At 36.2% G+C, this 16377-nt stretch overlaps 1 protein-coding gene across 1 annotated transcript in view; it reads right to left on the bottom strand.

Annotated features, from left to right (window-relative positions):
- Positions 1-6791: 6791 nt before the first annotated feature.
- PTPN3 (protein tyrosine phosphatase non-receptor type 3) overlaps positions 6792-16377 on the bottom strand; it is a 330984-nt gene continuing 321398 nt past the window's right edge. The window contains exons 24-26 of the mRNA XM_077809200.1: positions 14411-14556; positions 11877-12012; positions 6792-6869 (exon numbers count right to left, since the gene is read on the bottom strand). Of these exons, the coding sequence (XP_077665326.1) occupies positions 6792-6869; positions 11877-12012; positions 14411-14556 (360 nt within the window). The remainder of the gene's footprint in view (positions 6870-11876; positions 12013-14410; positions 14557-16377) is intronic.

Raw genomic sequence — 16377 nt, 5'->3', positions numbered from 1 at the left:
ACTTCTTGAACTCTTATTTCCAGTAAGGAAAAATTTAAAAGCATATCAGTGTACTGTACCATCAACTAAAGATTTGTTCATTGCAAAAAATTCACATCTCTGAAATATGGCAAATCTCATTGATTGTAGATATAATGTACTGTACATTTTTTAAGTACATCAGAAGTAAAAAGCCTGCCAAACAGTGAGTGGGGCCATCGGACGATCAAAGAGCTACAGGAGCACTCAAGGAAGACAAGGCCATTGGAGAAAAGCTAAATTAATTTCTTGCATCAGTCTTGACTGCAGAGGACGTTAGGGAGTTTCCCACACCTGAGCCATTCTTTTTAGGAGACAAATCTAGGAACTGTCCCAGATTGAGGTGTCAATAGAGGTGGTTTTGGAACTAATTGATAAATGAAACAGTAATAACTCAACAGGACAAGATGGAATTCAACCAAGAGTTCTGAAGGAACTCCGATATGAAATTGCAGAATTACTAACTGCGGTATGTAACATATCACTTAAATCAGCCTCTGTACCAGATGACTGGCAGATAGCTAATGTAACACCGATTTTTAAAAAAGGCTCCAGAAGTGATTCTGGCCATTACAGGCCAGTAAGCTTAACTTCAATACCAGGCAAATTGGTTGAAAGTTTAGTAAAGAACACAATTATCAGACACATAGATGAACGGGATACGTTGGGGAAGAGTCAACACATCTTTTGTAAAGGGAAATCATCCCTCACCATAATATAATAATAAATTCATATTAGAATTCTTTGAGGGGGTCAGCAAGCATGTGAACAAGGGTGATCCAGTTGAGATAGTGTATTGGATTTTCGGAAAGCCTTTCACAAAGTCCAATACCATCAGTCATGAGATTAGAGGGAAGATCCTCTCATGGACCAGTAACTGGTTAAAAGATAGGCAACAAAAGTTAAGAATAAATGGTCATTTTTCACATTGGAGAGATGAATAGAGGGGTCCCACAAGGATCTGTACCTGGGACCTGTGCTGTTCAACATATTCATAAATAATCTGGAAAAGGGGGTAAACAGTGAGGTGGCAAAGTCTGCAGACAAGACGGAATTACTTAAGATAGTGTAAGTCCAAAGCTGACTGCGAAGAGTTACAAAGGGATCTCACAAAACTGGGTGACTGGGCAAGAAAATGGCAGACGAAATTCAATGTTGATAAATGCAAAGTAATGCACATTGGAGAAAATAATCCCAACTGTACATAAAAAATATCAGGGTTCCAAATTAGCTGTTACCATTCAGAACAAGATCTTGGAGTCGCCATGGATAGTTCTCTGAAAACATCAATGTGCAGCAGCAGTCAAAAAAGCAAACAGAATGCTAGAAACCATTAGGAAAGTGATAGATAGTAAGACAGAAAACATTATAATGCCACTATATAAATCCATTGTACACCACACCTTGAATACTGTGTGCAGTTCTGGTCACCCCATTTAAAAGAAGATAGAGAGAATTGGAAAAGGCACAGAGAAGGGCAACAAAATTGATGAGGGGGATGGAACAGCTTCCACATGAGAAGAGAATAAAAGGACTGGGACTGCTCATCTTAGAAAAGAGACGACTAAGAGGGGATAAAATAGCAGTTAATAAAATCATGACTGGTGGAGAAAGTGAATAAGGAAGTGTTATTTACCCCTTCACATAACACAGGAACCAGGGGTCACCCAATGAAATTAACATAAGGAGGTACTTCTTCCCACAAGTCACCATCAATCTGTGGAATTTGTTGCCAGGGGATGTTGTGAAGGCCAAAAGAATAGTTAGGTTCAAAAAAGAATTAGATAAATTCATGAAGTTCAATGGCTATTAGCCAAGATATTCAGGGATTGCATGCTCTGGGTGTTCCTAAACCTCTGACTGCTAGAATCTGGGACTGAATGAAACTGGATGGATCATTCGATAATTGCCCTGTTTTGTTCATTCCTGTCAGAAGACAGGATTCTTGGCTAGCTGGACCATTAGTCTGATCTAGTATAACAGTTCTTATATGGAAGTCTACTGTACTATACGACTGCATGATTGGAAAAAGAAATATGTTGAATGTTGAAAACAATCATATAACATAAAATTATCATGCTTAGTCCATTAATACAATGCTATTGTTAGAACAGAGTCACCTGATATGGTTTAATACTATCAGTGTCAGATCCTACATGCAAGAGAACACATTTAATCAAAAAATTATGTTTTAAATAATGAATTAATCATTCACTTGGCTTTCAATTCCCTTTGAACAAAAGTGTTTCATGAAACAACTTTAGCTTCTATATAATTTCAATTAATACAAGCTTTTAAACAATTAGAATAATTGTAGGGTTAACAATGGAAATATAAACATTTCCTTTTGCACATTATTTCTAGAAAGTCTTTATGTGAATGAATAAAATCAAGTTTGCCTCTAAATGCTTTCTTTAAGGACATTTCAGAATAACACCATTGTTAAGAAAGTTTGAGGAGGCTCATATTAATGTTTGAATTGCACTATTTTGATTATTTTTAAGTTGTTCAAGTGTAACCCACCAGGCCTTTGAGGCAGGGTTTTTAGTTATTGGACACCTGTTTTATTTTGGCATATAAGGACACTACCTTCTAGGAATACCATTTTTTCTTCTTGGTTAATTATTAAATTATTACATTTGGAATAAAACAAACACAGTTCACTATTGTTTCAGCGCTTCTGTTCTTTCAAAACAATGTACTGAATATTTCATAGAAAGCAAAAAATTAGATGTATGGTAAGAGAAATCAGATGTACGATCAAATATATTGCTGAACAATTAAGGTACATTTTAATTACACATAATTGAGTACAAAGCTCTGCTGGCAAGGTTACTGGCAACAAAATCAAAGAATTTGTGGGGATATTTTGGCACTATGGTGCAATATGGTATATTTACGGTCTGTCTAACCAGTACTCTGTTAGAAGTATGTAATCTTAGCTATCTTTTCTTTTTGGTTATATTTTAACTGGATTAGCCATACTATACTAAAGGGATACTTGGGTTTATGGCACCATTTTTATTTTCAGAATATGGTGAAATCTGCCACTCTTACTACAGCTATGGAACATCACATGTAGGGCTCTGTAGTGCTCCTTTGACAAAATTCTGGAGACACTTGTAACAGGCATTTTGGTTTACTTGAGTAGCAAATATAAAGCTACTTTGGTTTAAAGTTTACCTTTCCAAGTTCAGAAGAATAAATATTAGTACTTTTTCCAGTGGACAAGAATAGATAAGGCCTATTTTTTTCCACGCTATGAATTTGGAGTACTATACTATTTTAATTATTTGACTGTATACTAACAAGAAAAAATGAGGTAAGCATGCTTGTGGTGGTTTATATGGACTCTTGATTTCACAGCATCTCCTTTTACTCGTCTACTTCACCCTGGCACGTGAGTATTTTAGGGATTAAGAGCCTAACTCCTACTAATAATCAATTAATTATTATATGCATATATAATTACCCACACATCTTGCTAAAGTTTATTCAATTGTGACAAAAACATCAGAGTTGAAAAGACCTTTCCAGTTATTATGCTTCTGTTACAAGATTAAATTTTAAGGTTTATACAACCCAGGTCAAAATCACTACTCATTTGATAAAAGGAAGGCATTCATTCCCCAAAGGCCCATGTTGGGTACTTAAAAAAAAGGAAAAAAGAGAAAAAAAGGCTAACTGTACATGTGCAAAACCCAGCAAGACTGTGAAATAGAAGTAGACAAACTACTGGTTAATTTTCAGATTAAGATTTGCTCTTTTGATCTTAAAAAGTATACTAATTACAGAAATTATCAACTTGTCTTTTTAAACAGCTGTTTCAAGTTAATACTACAGCAGGTATCAGTGCCTTATATGTTCTCTGAGAATCCAAGTATTAATTGAAGAAATTCAAAATAAAAATCCAGTCTTTTCTCTAGATCTACCAGACCAAAAAGGAAAAGCTTTATATAGCAAAATATGATTACTCACTTTTAACATTACATGTACATTAACGTATAAGGCAAAGCTGTACAGCACTGCTGGAAGATACTGGAGTTATGTACTGGAAATAACTTATTGCATTTTGGGAAGTACATTATATGCTTGACACAATAAAGAGGAGCATGACTAGTGGCAGAAACACATTAACCTCCTGGAACACAAGTAGGCTAAAAATAATAAAATATTTTAAGGAATCAAATGTATACCACAAGGGAGTCTCTCAATCTTCTCATACTGTTCTCTTATACTCTTCTCCACTTCTTTTCTGGCTCCTGTCACACTATCACTTGCCAGTAAGATTAACTGTAAGCAGCACTTCTTCTCAAGGACCTGGAGGGCGAGGGTGGGGGAGGAGGCAGTGCTACTTCTGAAAGTGCTGAGTGGATGCAAAGGGGACTAAAGACATAATAAAAGGAAACCTCCTGACAGTGAATCAGATGGGAGATACGGCTCTTTTAGTGCTTTGAGCCTTCTGCAGTTGCCAAATTTCCAGTAATGCAGCAGCAACAATTTTTAACACTAACAATCCTGTATTATAAGGATAATAATAATAGATAATTTGCACATATATAGCACTTTTTCATGTGTTTTTTCCGAAGTGCTTTACAAAGGTAATAAGCACAAGCAGCCCCATTTTATATATGGGGTAACTGAGGCACAAAGAGGTTAAATGACTTGCCACAGTCAAAGCAAAATAGTATCAGAATCTGGGCTAGAAACACTCTCTTGAATTCTAATCCATGCCTAATCCACCAGATAATAGTGGTTCAGTATACGATAAGCACCAATTCAAGCTATGTCTTGAATAGCATATTTGAAAGAATATGAAAAACTACTCACCCTTCAACCGATACATATTAGCTAGGCTGCCATATAACCCCATTTGTTCTGAATAGCATGAATGTCTTGACTAAAGAAAAGTACCAAAAAACTCCCTCCCTCCAACTACGACTAATGATGTAATCTCCAAGAAGGGACCAATCTGTACAACAGAAGGGTGAGTGATCTAGAATGAACTACACCTGCTTTCAAACCATCTTCTTCTGAAAAAAAGTCTCTTGGATGTCAAAGATTGCAGCATATCCAGGTGTAGAAGTTTCTATAAAATAATCTGTTGTCAAATACAAATGATAGCATTCATAAGACAAATTATAGTTCTAAAATGTGTATGTATATAGGTGTATGTATATATATAAAAAGAGAAAATTAGATTTTTTTTTCTTTTTTTTTTACACACATATAAACATCTGGCTTATATGTCCAATATAAATTTTAGACAACTTTCCTTATTTAGAACGAATCTTTAAATAACAGAATTATATACAATCCCATAGAACTTTTTTTTTTAAAATTAACACACTATTCACAAATGCAGAATTATCTAGGACAATCAAAAAGTGTATTCAGAATAAATTAATGTCATACAATTGTGGTTATATTGTTCAGAAAGTCCAATTCTTCCCTTTGAAATGAAACTGAGACCATTGTACCTTAGGGTGAATTATTTAGCAATGCACAAATTCTCTCTCTTTACGTAGAAGTCTTCATATGAACTTAACTGCATTTATACAAAGGAAAGAAATATGAAAGAGGCACCTCACACTATTGCATTCCACTGAATTAGAATAAAATTTCTATTGAATGGCAATGAAGTCAATGTTTTATCATCTGAACACTAGTAGCCTCTGCGTCCTTGCAAGTTTTACACCTTGAGTTAGCAGCAACATGTTTAATAGGTTCAGTAGTACATTTTTTCTGATACTGGATTGGGCCAGTTTGCATTTATAGTAAGCCAAAGCATTTAGCAGTTGGTGTGCAATATTAATCCACTCCTGCATGTGAGAACTAATAAATACACTGGGAAACAAAGACAAATGAGACTTAAACCTTTAGTTTAAATGTTTTCAGTCTATAAAGAGAAAAACCACAAGAAAACACAGTGAAATTAAGTATAAACAGGAAGTACCATATCAGGGTGCAAAGGAGCAGAGCGGAAGAGGCTACAGGAAATAGGTAAACTATTGAAAGGTCAAGAAAACGGGAAATTCAAGCTGTGTAAGATCTCAATAAAACCTGCAAAGCAACATTAGTTTGCGTGTCAGGTATGCTATATTTGATTTATTAAAAGTTTATTAGTATAACCGGCATATTTGCAATCAGATTGATGGGAGTTAATTCTTTAATTGCTCTTGCTCTTAATGGACATGTTTGGGGTTTAGCCCTTGGCGTTCTATTTATGTAAAATGTTTGACAAACCTCTATGAACCAAATAATATGACCAACTCTACTTTGTATGTCAATATTTTGGTCCCAGTTTTGCAAGGTGTTGAGCATTCTACTCCCATGGACTTCAATAGGAGATGAAGACACTCAATGCCTCATTAACTGGGGCACTTCTTTTTTTTTTTTTATTAATACTGCTGGTTTTCCTTTTGTATTTTAGAATGGTAAACACCAGAGTTAAAATAAATTCTAGAGGAAAACTTGTTTTTACAGCAGTAAAAGATGCAGGTTATGTACTAAAGTTTCCTTGATTATTTCTTTTCAGTATGTATATAATGCATATTATGCACAACTACTCTCATATACATATATACATGTCTCCTATATACTGTACATGATTTAGTAATCCTCTACGGAAATTTAAAGTGCCACAGCTCACATGTGCTTATCTGACTTCCCATGCGCTTTTGATGAATTCTCTAGTCACTTACAGAAATGAGACCCTTGCTTTATGACAACCGGTGTTTTTAGAAGATGAAATTAATCCTTTCACAGGTGTACTAACTGGAATCCAGTGGTCGAACTAATCCTTCCTTGTAAACACGAAGAATAGCTTCACACACGAACTTGTACTGACTCTGTATAATTAAAGAAAGAATGAGCAAAAATATTAATGGTCAGTCACATCAGTTATAAGCTATTAATTATAGTGTAGTAATGAATACTAACTAAACATTGTAAACTATCTTCAGCTTTACTGCCACCTGTGGCATTTAAACATGGGCAGGAGAAGAGGACAGATACAAAGACAGATAGAAAAAATAAAAAATATTACAGTCCCCCTCAGTGGAGATATGTGCAGAATTTACATTCCCGTAAATGCCAAACGTTGTATAGTGCGAATTTTTACCTCAGATGCAAGCATGAGTCTCCTGGTAACTTTAATGGGTACAATGTACAAACATCCAAGAGGCAAGATTTAGCCAGAAGGAAAGTCTAAATTTATGCATCTGATTCCTTAGCACACACAGATATTTAAATGGAAGCTAATTTGTTTGAAATACTTTCTTTCATATATTTTATCTATGCTGTAATTTGTACTGATATTAATTGATCATTTAAATGATAGCAATTTATCCATTCCTTTAATATACATTACTTGAGTCGTCAAAGCATGCAAACTAAAATAAGGGAAATGCATTAAACAGTTTCTTAATTTAACAAATGGAAGGTGGTGAAGTACTTCATGTCTTTCATTTAAAATGCTTAAACAAATGGTTTTATCTTCCAAACTATGTCAGTACTGCTGCACAAGTTGAAATTGATTTAGTTCAGTTTTGCGCAGACAGGGTACAAACTTTTGAGAGAGAACTCTGAACTATGACAGCCACCCTCATCACCCCCAACATTTTGAATCCTATAGCACTTTGGAATGTTTTTATAGTGAAGTACTTTACAAATGATATTAGAGTCTTTTTCCTGTTAAAGAGCATCTAAGAAATAGACCATTAAACAAATTTCTATTTTTTCCATAATCATCTTCTCTGTACCAGACATTCATTAAAAATATTTGAGTCCCTTTCTGAACTGGGAATATCATGTCCTCTTGTTGACAAATTGGAGCCATGTAAGTTCCAAAACATACTTAACCTGAAGCAAATATTGATGGCTAATGTAAAAGCCTGAGAATATGGGATCTCAATAAAAATTCAAGAGAGCTTTATAGTAGCACTAGAAAGTGAGACCAAGTTACACATATTTTTGCTTTCTCAGAAGGGGCTTCAAGTATCCAAAATATAAACTCTCCCCAGCAACTCAAGTGTGATATGCCTAGAGGATTTTAGGTCCCAGAAGTGCGAGTATGTATTAACTCCTTCATTTTGAGCCACACCTTTTTTTAGCCCGCCGCCCTACATTCTCATGTTGATTGCAATGGGGTGTTTGGCAGCAGCTTATATTAATCCCTCCCTCCAAAAAACTTTAAGGTTTAGCATTGCTCCTAGACCCATCCAGCCTGAGGAGGAGTGAAGGTCCTGCAGTTGTATTTAGGCCTCAGTTTTCAATATGTTATCATTGTTCATTACCTGATGAGTAACTATTTTCCTGTGCTTTACAAAATTGGCTAAAATTTACAGGAACTCTTGGGGATGTAAGTTGGCATTTTCATGTCATCTCCCTCTCCCCCAACTCTCTATCAACTACTCCCACCTCAAATATCGATTTGCTCTTATGACTGTGATGTTTGTTGTTCTGTTTACACTGGTTAATTACTTTGACTTTTCCTTCATTGCGAGTCATTTCCATATTTCACTGCTGCCTGCACAAGTCAACTGTGATATTTAACTCCCTGCTTTATTACTTCTGTTAACTCCATTGTGTAAGCAACTTATTTAGAAATAAGATTGGATGTTTCATCATTGATTCCCATGATGCAGACAGTGACTACTTATTTTCCTTGCCTTTGCTTGCGTTCTGATTACTCACTCAACTGTGTTCTCCTGCCCTCCACTGAAACACTCCCAAGGTTAGCTTTTTTAAAAAATTGTGACTCTAGGCATAGCAGTCATTGTCAAACCTGATTGTAAGACTTCATCTTCTTTAATGGATTGCTACCCCTTCTACACTCATCACCAGGCAACCTCACGGGTTTAATAGGCTGAGTCAGCATAACAACTTTTTCTTCTTCGGGGGTCATATAGTAGAGGAGGACTAAAGGAAATCCACTGGCCTGCCACCCATTTAACAATTCCCTGTTATGAAGCAGCCTAGCAATTCTCCTTGCTAAATCTCTCCCTAAAGTCTTAAAGTAATCAATTAAATAATCATTATCTCAAGAAAGTTACTCATTTCTGAAAATTTTCACCTATACCCTCCCTCTTTTTGAGACCAGTCTGCTGTAGCCAAACTGTAATTCTCTTTTGCCTCACTATCTACTTGAACATATCTGCTTTGAACACAGAGTGCTATACAAATTCAAAGTGCTTTGAAAATATTCTGATGTGGGGCTCCCTCAGGCTCTCCTCTTGAAGCTATTCCACTGTGGATACAGTTAAAAAAGTCATTGGAGCAGGGAGACTGGATCTTGAGTCTCCCAAACTCCAAGGTGAGTACTCTAACCACCAGACTGCAGAGTCATTCTCGTGCTTCTTCTCTCTCCCAGCCCAATGACTTTTTAACTTATCACAGTAGAACAGCTTCAACCAGAGAGATTGAAGAAGAAACAATAAAATATCCCAAAGCCCAGTGGTTAGAGTATTCACCTGGGAGGTGGCAGATACCAGTTCAAATCCCTTTCTCCCTCAGGTAGAGGGGGACTTGAACCAGGGTCTCCCACATCCTGAGTACTTTAGCCACTGGGCTAAAAGTTACAACAGAGATCCTCCTCCTCCTCTCCCTGCAACTGTTGCCTTTGTGTGAGATTGCCTATGGGTGCCCGATTCAGCAGGCAACCTCTAAGTATGCTTACTAGGTTGGGCCCTGCAGGTGTGTTAGGTGGAAGAACTCCTGTCTTCCCCAGATTTGTGCTGTGGCTTTGGTGTCTGGATGTGCTGAAGTGTGCATGCGCAGGGGCAGGGACATATGGACTTAAGGAACTTTTACTGAAAAAAATTAGGCTCCAGCAATTTTAGGCACTTATAGGGTTTAGCAGCAACTGAGTGGGGGTTTTGTGAGCCCCAATGGGGCCTGATTCTGGGATCCAGGCACCTAAAGTGGCAGTTACACACCTAGCTCCTTTTACATATCTAGCCCCAAATTTCTTGCACTGGGGCTAGACCTCAGAGGACTCCGGCTGAAGACCCAATTTGGGAAATCTGATTTACTGACTTGAAATGTTTTGGGCATGTCCTTCCGACCTCAGAAAAGGACAAATAAAACTTTTATTTAATCCTCAGGAGAGAGAAAGCACTTGTGACTTTTTTTTTTTTTTTTAAACAGGTACTTAAAATTAACGAACACAACAATTTTGGCTTTTTATCTCTTTGTGCTTTAGTTCCTGATCTGCCACATGGGATTAATATCAGCACCTAATCTGACAAAGATGTTGTGAAAATAAATACATTAATGCTTCTGCAACACTCAGATGAGTGCCACAAAATGGCACACAAGGAATTAATAATTTTGTATTCAGAGCAGCAGTTGGGTGGTGTGCCATTAGTAAGGCTTGAGGCCACACACGGAATGAGAAGGATAAAAATAAGGGTTCACTGCATGAAGCAGGTGTCCCATGGAAAAAAATAGTATATAATCATGTAATTGAAGACTATCATAATGAATATGCCCAAAGGAGTAGAATTAAGGTTGCAAAGGCAAACTTAATCTTGGCATTTCCTAATTTTTGAGGGCTCAGTTTTGCAATCTTAACATTCTTTTAACACAGTTTTTTGGATCCAATAGAATAATTACTCTGGTGAATCACACAGCCTGCTCTTAAGGTCATTAACTCATTACTAAGTAGAGTTTACACCTCTTCATCAGTTAGCGTCCTCTTTCCTTTGCTTGAATGAGAACTGTGAGGCATTTTCTGTGTCATTCCTTCTGAAGTTCCAAGAAATATAAAGTGCCAAATTCAACTGTCATCTTTGTGGGTTTAAATCCCTGTACTCCACTTTAGTTCAAGACACTTACTGCTTTGTAAACAAGCACATTGTTCTCATTCCACCTGACATCCAGATCTTGTTACCAATAATTAATCTACTCCCTTGTTCAAGAAAGTGGGACCTATACTCCTCCATTCCTAATATTTTCAGTGGCAACATATTCATTTCTAAAGACCGCTCAAAACTGCTTCTTGATTTTCAAAATTCTCTGCTGCTTACTCTTTCCCCTCTCCCCCCAACCTAGGCCTCCTTCTGATTCCTGCCTTTGACTCTTCAAAACTGGAATGGTGGTGAGTTTTGTTTGTTTTGTTTTTTAAACCTGTGCTGTCCCATCAGAATTTTCCCTAAGGCTATGTCTACACTACAGGTTACATTGGCATAACTTATGCCGCTCAGGGGTGTGAATAAACAACCCTGAGTGACACAAGTTACACTGGTATAAATGCCAGTGTGAACAGTGCTATGTCAGTGGGAGAACTTCTCCCACTGACATAGCTACTGCCTCTTGTGGAAATGGTTTTATTATGCTGATGGGAGAGCTCTCTCCTGTTGGCATAGAGTGTCTTCACCTGACGCACTGCAGACACCCCCCCAGTCACTTTTCTTTTTAAACCACACCTGAAAAAAATCTTCCTTTTCTTTTTAGTTTATGAAAGGCTCTCTGTAATGTTCTCTGTTAAGGATGAAATTTACAAACTAAATTATATTTTAAATGTTTGCATATAATATGTTGTATAAGAGATATATACAAAACTGACTCAAAGTTCATTCTAGTTTACTACTTGCTAGTTACGAAAATGGATGTGTCTTTAAAGGGCAAGATAGGAAGTAAGTTTAAACATTTACAAATAATTGAAGTGCACAACTCACAAGCAGGGCTGTCCTTTCTGAAAAGGTTAATTTATGTTTTCAGCTAATGCAATATAAAAATAATTGAAAATCATGCAAACAACTAAATCAACTTTATGTGAAGAACCCATGTTTCTCTATGTTAATGAAACAAAGAGCATGCAAAAATGCATAAGGGACTCCCTCTCCTTAACTTACTGATGTTTGCACCATCATAGCTCGCTGGTCTCGCATTTTTCGTACAATATCCAATGGATAAACCGGTTGGTTTCTTTCAATTAAGCACATAGCTGTTTCCATAGTGACCAATACACCAGTGCGGCCTATTCCAGCACTACAAAATGTAACAGAACCCCCCCAATAAAATTAATAGGCTTTTGCCATGCACTGAATACATATCACAGACTAACATTAAAACACTCTACATACCTGTAGGAATAAAAACCACACAGTTTAAAAGTAAGAATAGAACACAATGTATATTTTTAGGACAACATAAGCAACATTTTCTTCATACAACTGCAAGAAAACATTTTAACAAATAAAAAGAAAATTCTAGAAAAAATAAAACCATAAGTTTAAGAAAATGACTTTAAAATTGTTATAATTTTTAAAAAATGATATATTGTTTTTTAGATTTTATTTAAAATCAACCTTTAGACTGAAAAGTGAAAAGAAGAACTGATTGATTGTTTTTTAGGGCTACACAAAAAAGGACTTTGAGGTTAAATTCATTATATAACTATTAAAAAGTAGGGCTGTAAAGCGATTAAAAAATTAATCATGATTAATCGCATTGTTAATAATGGTATACCATTTATTTAAATATTTTTGGATGTTTTCTACATTTTCAAATATATTGATTTCAATTACAACACAGACTACAAAGTGTACAGTGCTCACTTTATTTTTTATTACAAATATTTGCACTGTAAAAAACAAAAGAAATAGCATTTTTCAATTCACCCAATACAAGTACTGTATCATGAAAGTTGAATGTACAAATGCAGAATTATGCACAAAAATAACTGTATTCAAAAATAAAACAATGTAAAACTTTAGAGCCTATAAGTCCACTCAGTCCTACTTCTTGTTCAGCCAATTGCTCAGACAAACACATTTGTTTACATTTGCAGGACATAATGCTGCCGGCTTGTTTACAATGTCACCTGAAAATGAGAATAGTCGTTTGCATGGCACTGTTGTAGTCAGCGTCACAAGATATTTATGTGCCAGATGCACTAAATATTCATCTGTCCCTTCATACTTCAACCGCCATTCCAGAGAACATGTACCCATGCTGATGACGGGTTCTGCTTGATAACGATCCGAAGCACTGAGGACCGACGCATGTTCATTTTCATCATCATGAGTCAGATGCCACAAGCAGAAGGTTGTTTTTCTTTTTTGGTGGTTCTGTAGTTTCTGCATCAGAGCGTTGCTCTTTTAAGACTTCTGAAAGCATGCTCCACATCCCGTCCCAATCAGATTTTGGAAGGCACTTCAGATTTTTAAACCTTGGGTTGAGTGCTGTAGCTATCTTTACAAGTCTCACACTGGTACCTTTTTTGCGTTTTGTTAAATCTGCAGTGAAAGTGTTCTTAAAACGAACAACATGTACTGAGTCATCATCCGAGATTGCTATAACATGAAATATATGGCAGAATGTGGGTAAAACAGAGCAGGAGACATACAATTCTCTCCCCAAGGAGTTCAGTCACAAGTTTAATTAACATGTTTTTTTTTCCAATGAGCATCATCTGGATGGAAGCATGTCCTCTGGAATGGTGGCTGAAGCATGAAGGGGCATACGAATGGTTAGCATACCTGGCATGTAAAAACCTTGCAATGCCGGCTACAAAAGTGCCACGCAAATGTCTGTTCCTCACTTTCAGGTGACATTGTAAATAAAAGTGGGCAGCGTTATCTCCGATAAATGTAAACTAACTTGCTTGTCTTAGTGATTGGCTGAACAAGAAGTAGGTCTGAGTGGATTTGTAGGCTCTAAAGTTTTAAATTGTTTTGTTTTTGAGTACAGTTATGTAACAAAGAAAATCTACATTTGTAAATTACACTTTCTTGATAAAGAGATTGCACTACGGTATTTGTATGAGGTGAACTGAGAACTACTATTTCTTTTGTTTATAATTTTTACAGAGCAAATATTTGTAATAGAAAATATTAATAAAAAGTGAGCACTGTACACTTTGTATTCTGTGTTGTAATTAAAATCAATACATTTGAAAATATAGAAAAACATCCAAAAATATTTAATAAATTTCAATTGGTATTCTATTGTTTAACAGTACGATCAAAACTGCGATTAATCGCGATTAGTTTTTTGAGTTAATCACGTGAGTTAACTGCAATTAATCGACAGCTCTATTAAAAAGTATTAAGTTGCTTATTACATTAAACAACAATTATTGGTGTCAGATGGTCATATAATCGAGCAATTTAACCAGAAAGTTTAATCATGAAGGAGACAATGGAATAGTAAAGAAACCCAACCCCTTAGATACAATACCGTAACTTTTGTCTCCATTGGATGAGTGCTCACTGACTGATAGGCTTATAGCCTTATGATTTCACCTTTATTTCAAGGAATTTGCTGCCCTGCAGGGTGCATACTATTGAATAATGTATAAAATGACACTTCATTTCTACAGGACAGATGGAATACTAAATCTCTAGGACTCCATCCAATGTAACAGAACTTTTATTTAAAGTACCTGCAATGAACAAGGACCGGTTCATTCTCTACTCTCTTTGGCCTCATACAGGTGACAAACTCCAAAAAGTCCCTGGAGTCATCAGGAACACCATGATCAGGCCAAGCAACATACTGGAGATGGGTGATGGTGTGCTCTTCCTCTGTCTGAAATGCAATTGGTAGTGTCACCATATCTCACTCAGTATTGTAATAGCTTTACTAAAGTTCATTGGATAAATGCAATTTGTTTCATAATAAACATACCTAGGCAGCACAAGGCTCCATAGCCTATACAACAGGCTGCAAGATTTTCTAACGAAATGTTTTCTTATTAAAAAACAGTAAAATAAGTGATTCTTGGAGAACAAAGTTTAAAAATAAATGTAGGTGTTTAATAAGATCATATTTACTATATATAGCTCCTTTGAGCCCAAAATATTTCAAAATGCTTTACCATTTATACTTTGGGAACAGTAATTCCAGCAAAGAAATGCAGCCATCTCTGAAGTAACACATGGCAACAGCTATGTACAGCAATATTACACAATAGTTTAGATTAGAAAGGAGGAAATACCTGCTGAAATTGCAGAAGAAATTTACAGGCAGAATGCAATTACCAGATTTGAAATTTGGTCTGGACTCGGAGGTTAAACACCCCTCCGTCATGCAAAAAATGCCACAGGATCTTTAATGATTAAGTAGCATAGACCTCTGCTTACATTTCATCCAAAAGAAGGTATCTGCAGCAGCATCTGCCAACACCACACTGGGATGTTGGTTTAGTACTGACACCGATGGAACAGTGCCACCTGCAAAATTGGTCTACAGCACACTAGGTCTTCCCTCCAAATACTGACCCAGTGCAAGCCTTCTGACCTTGTGAGATTTAATGGGATTACTCTACAAGGTAATAGGGCTGCGGACCAGTTCTAAATTTGTTTTCCCCTTCATAGTCATCATACATCTTATACACTACACAAAGGAGAAATGTTAAATAATGTATGTCTATTTGTGGCTTGGTCAGAACACAAGCGCATATATTTGCTAACTATGATTCCTGTTAACAGGACAGATTATGTACAGTATATACCAATAGGTTAGAGAAATTATGAATGAATTATATTTATACTGCCTGTGGAAGCACTTGATTTTGTGTCATGAAAATGTTAATTAGTTGAGAAATTCTATTGTTCAAGTTTCAGAGCAGCAGCCGTGTTAGTCTGTATCCATAAAAAGAAAAGGAGTACTTGTGGCACCTTAGAGACTAACGAATTTATTTGAGCATAAACTTTCATGACCTACAGCTACAGCATCCGATGAAGTGAGCTATAGCTCACGAAAGCTTATGCTCAAATAAACTTGTTAGTCTCTAAGGTGCCTCAAGTCCTCCTTTTCTTTCTATTGTACAAAGGGCTCTTTCATTTAATTAAAACTAAGGAAAGCCATGTACTAGAAACTACTTCATTTTCTTAACTTCCTGTTGATTCTCAACATGCAAAAGCAACTCCTCTTAACACAATCATCTTCACATGCAAATGCGTTCCAGTGACTGACTCATTTTGCTTTATTTGCATACAAACAGCTGTCAACATATGCATAGGGCATGATTTAAAAAACACTAGTTTTATAACAAGTCTTTGGTCCATATTACATTTAACTTTTTAAACTAGACTGTTTTGCAGTGGCTAGACTGGAAAAAATGAGCGGTGATATTCCCCCAAGCTCTAATATATCACCATGCCAAAATGAAATGCCACTCACAGAGACTGTGAAAAATCTTCATAATATGGTCAACCCTCTTTCTTCCATATTTTTAGTAACAGTGAAATAGTTAACTATGCTGACATTTCAGTGTTCATCATTAAGCTCAACATTAACACTCAAATGAGAAGAATGCTGCTCTCACACTCAGAATATCATTGTATGAGTTCATACTCGGGTCACATTTTAAGTTCGCTACGTTTTTTCTGATGGGCACACACAAGC

This window comes from Eretmochelys imbricata, chromosome 2, assembly GCF_965152235.1.
Source record: "Eretmochelys imbricata isolate rEreImb1 chromosome 2, rEreImb1.hap1, whole genome shotgun sequence".
NCBI lineage: Eukaryota > Metazoa > Chordata > Testudines > Cheloniidae > Eretmochelys > Eretmochelys imbricata.
Note: the sequence above shows the minus strand (reverse complement) of the source record. Positions and strands in the feature narration are given on the sequence as shown.